Source organism: Babylonia areolata, chromosome 21 (assembly GCF_041734735.1).
Source record: "Babylonia areolata isolate BAREFJ2019XMU chromosome 21, ASM4173473v1, whole genome shotgun sequence".
Lineage (NCBI taxonomy): Eukaryota > Metazoa > Mollusca > Gastropoda > Neogastropoda > Buccinidae > Babylonia > Babylonia areolata.
The window spans coordinates 31,166,309-31,178,823 of NC_134896.1; the positions used below are offsets into that span (position 1 = coordinate 31,166,309).

The 12,515-nt window shown below is 41.6% G+C and overlaps 1 protein-coding gene across 1 annotated transcript; it reads right to left on the minus strand.

The window, feature by feature from the left end:
• Positions 1-8,763: 8,763 nt before the first annotated feature.
• Positions 8,764-12,233, minus strand: LOC143296602 (uncharacterized). The gene is made up of 2 exons (XM_076608629.1): positions 12,116-12,233; positions 8,764-10,534 (listed from the first exon to the last, which is right to left on the minus strand). The coding sequence occupies exons 1-2, from the start codon at positions 12,231-12,233 to the stop codon at positions 9,663-9,665; spliced, it is 990 nt and encodes a 329-aa protein (XP_076464744.1). The 3' UTR covers positions 8,764-9,662.
• Positions 12,234-12,515: the final 282 nt, after the last annotated feature.

The window sequence follows — 12,515 nt, forward strand, 5'->3', positions numbered from 1 at the left end:
CCCCACCTCCCCCCGCACTCCCACCTCCCCTCACACACACACACACACACACACACGTACACATATCTCTCCTGACACTTGTGTACACTTTCACTCTCGCGCATTCACAAACACACTCAAAAGCACAGACCCACACAAACACACACAGCCGCCACTGACTGGCCGCAAGAGGGATGGGAAAAGATCTCAGAGCACAAACACCTGCGTGTCGCCCCCTCGCGAAGCGCCACCATTCTGTGTTCTCAAAGTCGTTGCGTTTGTGTTCATGGCTTGTGTGTTTGTTTTTGTTTGTGTGGGTTAGTGTGTGTGTGTGTGTTTGCCTGCAGTTTCGAGCGTCCAGTGTGACTTGACTTGACTTCATTTATTGTCGTAAAATCCCGAAGGATTAATAGACACAACAAAGAACAAAAGGAACAAAGAAATAACCGGTCATCTGATACGCATGCAATGAAATACATAGTCTGCGAGTGTTTTTTGACAGTCCGTTGAATATATCACTTGGTTTTAGGATATTATTTTGTTTTTCTAGTGGTCACATTAATTTTGATTGATGATCATACTGCTGTACAATTGTGATTAGATGGTTTCGCAAATTATGAAATAAGATACACATATCTAAGAAATGTAATTCATCTTCAACAACTTCACATATATCACATAACCTCTCTTCTCTGGGAATGTTTGCATATCTTCCTCGTTCGATATTTAAATAATGCGCGCTTATTCTGAGTTGACAAAGAGCTTGTTTGTGAGCAGGGTCGATTTTATCAGTTAGATAATTCTCAATTTGATAACCGTTTCTTTTCATTTTGTTGTAGAAGATATGGCTATCATCATGTGCATCCGGAATATGAGTCCAGTGGCCAAGAACTCTGCATGCAATATGAATTTCAATTGGAAATCTGCCCAGTGTGTGTGTGTGTGTGTGCACGCGCGCGCGCGCGCGTTTGTGTGTGTGTGTGTGTGTGTGTGCACACGCGCGTTTGCGTGTGCGTGTGCGTGTGTGTGTGTGTGTGTGTGTGCCTACATCTACGGGAGTCCAGTGAGAGAAAGACAGAGACAGACAGACAGACAGACAGAGAGAGATGCTGTAACAACAGAAGAACTAGCACGCGTATCAGCAAGTTAGTGTGACAGTACTATCTGGATGATGTATTGCCCACATGTGCTGAACCTGTTCATATCATCACACACACACACACACACACACACACACACACACACCAACCACCACCACCACCCACACAGTCCATGAACACAAATGCAATAAAAATAAAAGACCTGGAAAAGTCTTTATTGATAAAACGAAATTGTAAATTTGAACGTGGATATTTTGTTTCTTTTTTTTTTTAAACAAACAAATAAAACCTTTATCGAAGGGAAACGAAAATCAGTTATTGCTTATGTTGTGTTTTAAAAAAATTAACATTGTAAAGACCACAGCAATCAGAGGTGTAGGTAAGATATACATTTTGAATTTAAAAGATCGTAATAAAAAACGAGAGCGTAAAAATTACGCAGAAATTGCACTGTCTGCTGCTCCACAGCTGATCTTTATTCAGTTCAATGAAACTATGTTCAGTTATGTTCAGTCACTTAAACGACTGCCAAGTCAGTTGGCTTTCATTGGTGTCTCGCCTTTCAACTGAGCCAGTGACCACTGTTCGACTTAACTTTAATAACTTCGCAGTCGAATGATGCTAAGATCTGTCGACAAGTACAGGTAATATTCAAGAGACCACCAAACCTGCGGGAAAAGGTGTACCTGCGGATAAATTTACCTTAGGCAAGGCCAGAGGTATGTGTACCTGCGTGTAAATCTACATGAGGCCAGGCAAAAGGGCCTAGTCTCAGGTAGATTTACCAACAGGTACGATGGTCTCTTGAATACCACACTATATTTAAGATGCATGTGTACAGATCCACCTTATCGCGTATGTAAAGGCATAGTGATGCCTCATCTGATCCCACTGTTATCGAAAAAAAACGAAAAAAGAAATAAAAAGATTCTTTGTGTTGGAAAAAAGAATTTGTAGTGCGATCAAAATCAGGTCTCATTTTATCAGATACTATATAGAAATGAAAGTTAACATTCGTGTTTCACTTATTTAAAAAAACAAAAAACAAAAAAAAACACCCAAATAATAGGTTATAATGATTTTTGTTTTGTCTAGATTTCGAAATTATGGGTCGACACAGCATTGAAATCACCCGGTGGCATCTCTCTCTCTCTCTCTCTCTCTCGCTCGCTCGCTCGTCCCATTTATATACATATATTTGGTTTAAAAGATCTGCTGAATAAAATATAAAATTTTCATTGAAAAAAATCGTCCGCTGCAGTCATACATTAAACCCTTCATTGTGTTTCTGGACTCTATGCACATTTGTCCCAGGGAGACAATCTGACAATTTACTGAAGGGATATGCACACTCGGTGCCCTATGCAGACAGTTCACTGGTACAACTTTATTTTGTGCATGGGACTGAAACGTACTATGTTAGGTAGTTGTCAGTCTTCTTAGCATTTCCCACTAAATGACGGAAAACCGGCAGGTTCTTATAAATCCCATCAAACAGCAAAGAACGACAAATTCTGTGTCATTTTCCAGCAATTTCAAACAATCAAAAATCAATATAGAAACGTATCGTACGTGTCTTTGGGAAGAAAGTGTTTCCGGGACGATTTGATTACCAAATTAGATTTTGATTGAATGAGAGTGCATGCTCTGTGTGTGTGTGTGTGTGTGTGTGTGTTTGCCTGTCTGTCTGTCTGTGTCTGTGTCTTTCTATGTGTCTCTGTGTCTCTGTGTGTGCACGTAAGTGCGTGTGTACATGCGAGGATTGAGTGCATGTATGGAATTATGGTGGGTGTGTGTGTGTGTGTGTGTGTGTGTGTGCGTGCGTGCGTGCGTGCGTGCCACTAGATCTTTTGTGTATTCAAACCAAAGAAAACGTATAAGAACTTTGAAAATGATGTAACAAAACTTTCAGTATTAAGTTGATTAAATTAATAATGATTATACATATAATAGTATAATACATGCTTTCACGAAGAATGTCTCACCAGCATACTTTGTTCACCAATATATTTTTGACGTCGATAAGATGCATGTGAACTAATCTTTCACAACGACTGAATAAAAATAACAATCGTGGTTATTGCGTATCAAACAAAATAAAAAGACTCATCTATGTTTGTTCTTTTTTTTTCTAAAGAAGAAAGTGGAAAAGGGCTTTCTGATTAACAAAAATTGCACTTCTACTTAATTCCATTCAAGAAAAGGTGTGCGTGCAAGCGCGCAGGTGCGCGGGCGCGTGTATGTATGTATGTATGTATGCATGTGTGTGTATGTGTGTGTGTTTCAAATGGTATCTTGTGTAAACAAACCAAAGAAAACACGTCGTTTGTAAAACAAATAGTGTGTGTGTGTGTGTGTGTGTGTGTGTGTGTGTGTGTGTGTGTGTTTGTCTGTCTGTGTGATCACCATTTCGCTTGATAATTTCTACATTCAAACTAAAGACAGCAAGTTATTAGAAAAAACGAGGAGGCTGGTTATGTCAAAAGAAACTGAAATAGAAGACAGATGCATGTAATTGTCTTTCAACTTAAATAATTGAAAATAATGAAACAAAATTAAAGACAGTATAATAAATTTCATATGGATTTCACAAGAGAGGCAAGACCTTCAATACTCACTTGTGGCATGCGCTGTATCCACTAAAGTAATTATTGGGGGTGGGGGGGGGATGTCTTTTAAGTCGTTAAAATGGGTCCTGTATTAAGTATCAATGAGCTTTGAGAAAAAAAAAAGAAAAGGCATGCTAGCGAGATCGAACCAGGAAGTTCTGTCAGGAAAGAAGTAGTCTTATCCGCAAGGCTACGCCACATCTGACGTCACTCGAGCAAAAGCGCGATAAATATATTATTGTATTTGAGGTAACAACACCATTTAAATCATGTTTTGTTGACATACCTCGATTATCAATTTTAAGAAATTATTTTTTAATTCAGCCAGACGTTGACATCGCCTTAGGTACACAGAAACACGTGTGGAGCTGCACGAGAAAAGTCTACAAGGGGCTGACCGAAACTGAAAGAAACGTTCGATTCATTTTTTTTCTTCCATGTTCATTCCAGTTAATTCAGTATCCACTTTAGAATATTCATAGGCAGGAAATCAAATCAAATTATGGTGCTTAGAGCCTCGCCGACCACTAAGGCCATCTCAAGGCTTTCGCCACGTTAATACTTACTACAAGTCAAGGGTTAAAAAAAAAATTTCAATAAACCCAAATATGGTATTGTCAGAAAAAATATTTCTAGAAAAAATGAATTTTTTAAAGCTTGCCACACACACACACACACACACACACACACACTAAAACCGGGTTATAACATAGACCCACTTTGTTTACACAAGTGAGTCAAAAATAAAAACAATGAAATCAAACTGAGCAGACTGGACAGACTTCACACCAAATGCAATGAATGGAGTACAGCCGGGAGGGAAGGGGGTGGAAATAACGGTAGCACTGAAAATATACGAAAAAGGCAATTTATTATTGCTAACTCAAAAAAAGCAGTGGTCATAAACCAATTCAAAGCACATTAACTTTTTTTAAGCAAAACAAACAACAACAAAAAAAACCAAAAAAAAAAAAAACAAAAAAAAAACAAGCAGTGGTAATAAACCAGTTCAAAGTACATTAACTCACTCAGTACGGCCAGTCCTCTCTTCTCCTTTGCATAGACCCCTGGGTGTCCAGTGGGTGTCTGAATGACCCAACCTTTAGCTTCCGTCGTCAGAATTGTGGTATTCTTTGTCAACATTCACCTCTTCAGTATAAGAGCCTTCCGCTTGCAATATTTTGATGGTGGTAATTGTGGTGAAACGCTGTGAACGTCGTCTCTTTCGCCATTCGTATGGAGAGAGTTAACATTCATCAAAAAGCAGTGGTCATAAACCAATTCAAAGTACATTAACATTCATAAAAACAACAACAGTGTTTTAAACCAATTCAAAGCACATTGATTAATATGGACACGTCTCAAGTCTCCAACAGGTGCATGTGGTATTGTATGTGCTGTCTCCTCCGCAGCGGATCTTATTGCTGTTTCTGTGTACACATAAAAGCAGGTGACAACAGAATCAATGCGAAAAAAAAACCCTCACGAGTGATGTGCTCATGATCCGCGTTTTTTGTACGATAGTGACAGTGAGGTGGATACAACGACCACAGCAAAATGATAGTGAGAACAGCATCAGTAACAATAAAACTATCAACTATATAAAGATAGTAGTAAGAACGGCATCAGTAACAATAAAACTATCAACGATATATATATGTATATGTATTTTTTTAATCAAGCAGAAGCTATAGCAGAATAACCTGTAGAAGCTGCTTGCAGCATCAGAAGAAGAAGAAGTAGATGATGATGATGATGATGGAGTGGAGTGATGGCCTAGAGGTAAAACAAATAAAACTACACGCGGGAAAAAAAAATAATTAAAAAAAAGGGTGGCGCTGTAGTGTAGCGACGCGCTCTCCCTAGGGAAAGCAGCACGAATTTCACACAGAGAAGTTTGTTGTGATAAAAAGAGAAATACAATACAATGCAATACAATACTGGAGGAGGAGGAGGAGAAGAAGAAGAATGAGAAGGAGAAGAAGAAGAAGGAGAAGAAACACAAATTTAAATTCACCACGAAATTAGAAAATAGCGTGGCTATCATTTCATCCCCGTTCAGAATTAACGAGAACTGCGTGTAAATTGTGACTTGGACTTTCTAAAAACGAACCATAGCAAGCAAACCTAAAGAAATTATTGCTATTTACGTTTCTACCATTTCTAAAAAATCGATTATAGATCCGCAACAATGCTGCCTCTAAAATCATTGTCTCAACAGCGTCATGGTGGGAACAGTACAATCAGACGTAAATGCTAAAAAAATTTAGCCATCTCTGCAAATGAAAGGCATACGTCAAAACCTCACCTAAACGTGAACCCCCCACCCCACCCCCCATTCCCCCCAATAGATACTGATTGTTTCTTTTTTTTTTTTTATCAAAAATGAAAATTCCATTTATATTACAAGAAAGTTGGAAAATCACGTCATTTAAGTCACGGTTTGTTGATACTGTAATAGCCGCAGCAGAACTTGTCGTTGCATTATGTGACGACTATTCAGTACACTGTTTTTCTCTGTTGTAGAAATGACTCTCTGATTTATTTTAGCTCTTCTCTTTTCCTCTACTTTTTTCTGCTCGCCTCTTTTTTTTTTTTTCTTCTTTAAATATTGGTTTACTTTTCGTATATATGTAACCCATTTAACATTCTATAAGACAGGTGTAATTGGTGGAATTTCCATTTATTTACAGTCTTAACCTATCGTCACTGTGTAAAGACTATTCATAAACAACTATCCAGACAGTACAGTTACTTTTTTCATTACCATCAAAAATCTCCATTAATTGACTGAAACAAGAAGACACAGAAGAAGATGAAGAAGGAGGAGGAGGAGGAGGAGAAAAAGATTCTTTTTACATTGTTTTTGTTGTTGTCCCTGTTGGAATAATATAGTCACAGTGAAACATTTTTCATCACCATCAGAATCACCATCACGAGACTGAAAGAAGAAGAAGAGGAATAGGAGGAGGAGGAGGAGGAGGAGGAAGGGAAAGAAGAAGGGTTTTACATTTTGTTGTGACCTCTGTTGTAATAATATGGTTACATTGAAAACATTTTCATCACCATTTGAATCACTGTCACTAGACTGAAAGGAGGAGGAGGAGGAGAATTTTGCATTTTGTTGTTACCTCTGTTGTAATAACATACTTGCAGCGAAGCTTATTTTATCACCATCAGAATCACTATCACTAGACTGAAACAAGAAGAAGAAGACGAAGAAGAATTTCACACTGTTTTTGACTCACTTGTGTAAACAAAGTGAGTCTACGTTTTAACCTGGTGTTCGGTTGTGTGTGTGTGTGTGTGTGTGTGTGTGTGTGTGTGTGTGTGTGTGTGTGTCCGTGGTAAACTTAACATCGCCATTTTCTCTGCAAATACTTTGTCAGTTGACACCAAATTAGGCATAAAAATAGGAAAAATTCAGTTCTTTCCAGTCATCTTGTTTAAAACAATATTGCACCTCTGGGATGGGCACAAAAAGAATTTTTAAAAAAGAAGCCAAATTATATGCAACTGAATTTACTGGGGTTTTTTGGGTTTTTTGTTTTTTTTTGGGGGGGGGGTTGTTTTGTTTTTTGTTTTTTTATTCTCTAAACTTGGCACTTTGATCTGATATTCTGACACAACAACAAGGGCAATCATTTTTATCATTTTTTGTTCAAACAGGAACTTCTTTTGCTAAGCATGGAAGTTATATTTCTGGTGCATGTCTTTGGTGCAGATAGTAAAAAAGGGAAATTAATATGTAATTAATGCTAGGGGGGCAATTTGCTTTAAACTGATTTCTCATCTTACACATTACATTTTGAAATTATTCTCAATACATAAAAAGCTTGTGTGTTTTACTCTCAGTGTACTGGGCTTTCACTATGTTCATTCGCCCAAGTGGTCTTTTTCGGAAAATATTAAAATCAATACTACGAGTGGACTTTATAGATCTTTTGGCTGAGCCCTGAAGGTCATGGGCAAAAATCAACTGCGTACACGTATTTATACATATTCAAAGCGCGTGCTCATATTCCTCGCGAACGCGAAGGACACCATTTTGTTTCAAGTTGTTGACCTGCCCGTTCAATCCTATATTCACTATAACATGTGATGGAAAGTTGGAGAAAGAGACCGTTAAATATTTATTCAGAGAAAGATTTGTGAACGCCTCATCACTTACTGGATTATGTCCCAAACTGCCATAAAAATATCCACAAAATCAGTCGCAATTCACGGTTAAAAATAATAAACCATGAGTTAATACCCTTGATGAAACGTAAAAATTTCCAGTCTTGACTTTTCTCAAAATAAAATCCTTTTCACTTCATACGACGTTTAGAAGTACTTGTACTTGACTCTACATGTTAATAGTTTAACAAAGTACTTAATTTTCATATCAACTTTAAAACTATAAAACTAGAATGAACATAAAAGAGATATTGAATCCACCGTGTCTTACATTCCCGGCGGGTGTAACTAACTTGTACAACTATCTAGATCTAGAGAAAACGGCTAAATGTTGCAGTGTGATTGCGGCGATAGCCACGTCACCTTTACCGCGGACTTAAAAAAATTTTTTTCATTGCCCTTAAAGATTTTTTTAATGCCCAAGATACACCAGAATAATATGATTTAAACAGCGTTCTCACCGCGAAAACTGCAATCGATTTATCGCCCTTTAAAAAAGCATGTTTAAATATTAAATTTTCGAAAGTCAGTTAAGGAGCCACGATAGTGTAATGGGTAAGTCATTTTCTTCTCACCCGAACACGCGGGGTTCGAATTTGCCGTCAGGACTTTTTTTTCTTTCTTTTTTAACCCAAAGCTTTATAATAACAAATACAGAACACATTTTAACGATTAGATTTTTTTTAAAGTGTATCACAAGTGAGTCTTGAAGGCCTTGCCTCTCTTGTTTGATATGTGTTAGAGGCCCACAACAAAGCACTCGCCTCTGTTTCCTCTTCCACAGACAACATCAAAGGAGTGTATAACCAACAGAGTCAAGCACACAATGATCGCATTTTTACAAAAATAGACACCTCCTGGTAAATTGTGGCCTGGAGTAAACTGACCAAACATAAACGAAATAGACATGCCAACAGGCCTACTTAAAGAGAGACAGAGAGACAGAGACAGAGAGACAGAGAGAGAAAGAGGGAGAGACAGACAGACATAGAGAAAGAAAAAAAAATAATAATATTGAGCAACTGAACAGCTTATTAAACGAGCGCAGCTAAACAACAGTTTTTTGGGTTTTTTTTTAAGAACGTAGAGTTGAAGGGAGCGCGGTGGCCGAGTGGGTCAGAAAACTGGACGTCGTGCAAGACTGTGAGAACGGAGGCTTGAATCCCGGCAGGTCCTGGTAAAGTCATCAAAGGTGAAGTGTTTCCCTGTCTCCAATGTCAGCATAAAAGCTGCCAGCACACCACACTGACACCACTGCTTTCATGTGCACCAGCATGCACAATATGTAGTTCAACATCCAGCAACTTATGCTGGCATTCATCAACTCACCAAAACAAAGTGTGGCTGCCCATATCACGGGGCCGGGGTGGGAGGGGGGGGGGGAAATGGGGGGCGGTAGGGAGGGGGGAGTTGGGGGTGGTGGTGGGGGGGTGGAAACCATCGCACACAGTAAACGCACTCTCAGAATCGGGTGAACATGAGAGTGGTAGCGTGCAAACGAACAAATGAACGACGACGAAAAAGAAGAAGAAGAAGAAGAAGCAGGAGGAGGAGGAGAAGAAGAAGAAGCAGATCGGATGTATGTATGTCGTCTCATTCCAAACATCCCACCACACGCTGCTGTATTACGCCTGCCCAAGTAAAGACCCGCACCCCTCCCACCCACAACACCCCACCCCCACACCCCCGCACCCCCACACCCCAAGCTGACGAGATCACAGTCCTCCGGTCAGCAACATCTGCACAGCTGCACAGTGCCGACAGGGACCTGACAGGGGTTCACCAATCCAGCCGTCTACTGAGGCACCATGGCGGACTCCATCCCCGCTGTTGCTGCCGTGGTCACCGGAGGCACGTCCGTACAGGTTGCCGACACCCTCCCCGTATCAAGAGGCCCTGCCTGCCGCGCTGGCGGCGGAGGAGGAGGAGGTTGTTGTTGCTGTTGGTGTTGGTGCTGGGGGGGAGGAGGAGGAGGAGGGGGAGGTTGTTGTTGGTGTTGTCGGAGGGGAGGAGGAGGAGGAGGAGGATCAGTCGGCGGGTGGGACGCCATCATAGCTTCCGTGTAGCTGGGCGGAGGGGGCCCGTAGCAGCCCGCCCCCGTCCCTACCCCCACCACAGCCCCCCCGCCAGCCCCCGGCTGCACCACCGTGGTACTACTACTGGTGTTCTGCTGCAGTACGGCCAGGTAGGACGGCGGAGCCTCGCCGTACGGCGAAAAGGCCATGTTGGTGCTCCCCCCTACGCCTCCTCCCAACGGCGGTGCTGAGGGGAAGAGGGCGTGGTGGTGATGGTGGTGGTGGCTGGAGGTGGTGGTCGTGGAAGACACCATGAACACTCCGCCGTTGTTGTTGTTGTTGTTGCCGCTGCTGTTGTTGTTGTAGTGGTGCTGGAGGAGGGCGTCGGCGGAAGGAAGAGGGGCGGAGGGTGGGTGCTGGGGGTGGTAGGGTCGGACCTCCAGACGTCGGCCGCCGCCCCCGGCGGGGTAGTGCCTGCCCAGGTAGTATCGGGCCAGGGCGAAGAGCACGAAGAGCAGCACCAGCGCCCCGGACAGGCCGCCGACCAGCGCCGCCACGCTGAAGCCTGGCCAGCTGTAGCGGCTGCCGCTGCTTCCAGTGCTGCCGGTGGCGGTGGTGGTGGTGGTGGTGCGGGTGGTGGTGTCCCTGAAGGCTGTTCGGAAAGCAGAGGCAACGGGTAGAATGATTATGATGATGATGGTGGTAATGATGATGGTTGTGGTGGTGGTGGTGGTTGCGTTCAAAGTCAGGGCAACAGGTAGAATGATTATGATGATGATGGTGGTAATGATGGTGGTGGTGGAGATGGTGGTTGCGTTAAAAATCAGGGCAAAGGTAGAATGATGATGATGATGGTGATGGTGATGATGATGATGGTGGTGGTGGTGGTGCTGTTCGTGGTGGTGGTGTTAAAGAAAAACAAAGCAACAGGTAGAATGATGATGATGGTGATGATGATGATGATGATGATGATGATGATGATGATGATGATGATGATGATGATGATGATGATGATGGTGGTGGTGGTGGTGGTGGTGGTGTTTAAAGAAAAACAAAGCAACAGGTAGAATGATGATGATGATGATGATGATGATGGTGATGATGGTGGTGGTGGTTACGTTAAAAATCAGGGCAACAGGTAGAATGATGATGATGATGGTGATGATAATGATGGTGCTGGTGGTGTTGGTGGTGGTGGTGTTAAAGAAAAACAAAGCAACAGGTAGAATGATGGTGATGATGATGATGGTGATGACGATGTTGGTGGTGGTAGTGGTGGTGTTGGTGGTGGTGGTGTTAAAGAAAAAACAAAATAACAGGTAGAATGATGATGATGATGGTGATGATGATAGCGATGATGACGACGACGACGTTAAAAACCATGGCAACATGCAGAGTGATGTTGATGATTGTGGTGGTGTTGTTGTTGTTGTTGCTGCTGCTGATGATGATGATAATGATGACGACGACGACGACGATGACGACGTTATAAACCTGGGCAACAGGCAGAATAATGCTGATGGTGACTGTGGTGGTGGTGGTGGTTATTTCAGAAACCAGGGAAACAAGCAGAATGGTAATAAGTAGAATGATGATGATGATGATGATGGCGTTAGAAAGCAGGACAACAGGAAGACTGATGGTGATGATGGTGTGGTGGTTGTGATGATGGTGGTGGTGGGGGTGGTGATGATAATGATAATGGTGATCATGATGGTGATGATGGTGTGGTGGTTGTGATGATGGTGATGGTGGTGGTGGCGATGATAATGATGAGGGTGAGGAGGAGGAGGAGGAGCATTATGATGATTTGTATGATGATGATTATGACGATTAACATTACGAGATGAAGAAGGGAGGAGGAGGTATAGTTCAGTGAAGTTTATAGCTGTAAGCCTTTCAGTGATCTTATCAAGGTTGTGCATTTTCATTTTCACGCACACAAAGACTTAGTTTAACATTTGCATGGCTGCAAATCATCCGAGGCAGACCGACAAAGAGACAGACAGACAGACAGACAGACAGACAGAGGGAGGTGGAGGGAGGGGGGGAGGGCAGGAGGGAGGTGAAGAGAGAAAAAGAGGGAGAGAGACATAGACTGAGACAGAAACAGAGAGTGGTAGAAATGTCAAAACAACAAAGTAAAAACGATTGCTCTTGTTGAGACCAACGTCTAGTTGTGAACAGACGTTAAATCAGGAACAACAGCAACAACAACAACGTGCACACTTACGCCAGTCAAAAGGGCCGGGTGTCACAGTGGTTGGGACCTCTGAAGGCCTGATGGCGGAGTACTCTAATTCAAATCCGTCTGCATTGACGTTGAAGTCCGAGGTAAACTCCAAGTACATGTAGTTACCACTGCTGTAGAAATCCTTCACCGCATCGTTACAGATTTTGCTGATTTCGTTATGATACACGGTTTCTGAAAAAAAGAAAGAAAATAAATAACTGGATACATGAATATAAACAAGAGAGGCAAGGCCTTCAAGACTCACTAGTGATACACTTTTAAAAAAAATTCCAAGCTTTTTATGTATTGAGTATAATTTCAAATGAAATGTTTAAGATGAGAAAGATCAGTTTAAAGCAAATTAACTCCCCTAGCATTATAGAGTAATTTCCCTTTTTTA

Bases quoted from the DNA above. Each gene is read 5' to 3' on its own strand.
- LOC143296602 (XM_076608629.1), bottom strand. From the start codon at position 12,233: ATGTACTTGGAGTTTACCTCGGACTTCAACGTCAATGCAGACGGATTT. The intron at 10,535-12,115 runs GTAAGTGTGCAC...CTTTCCGAACAG, and splicing joins ACCCGGCCCTTTTGACTGGC to CCTTCAGGGACACCACCACC.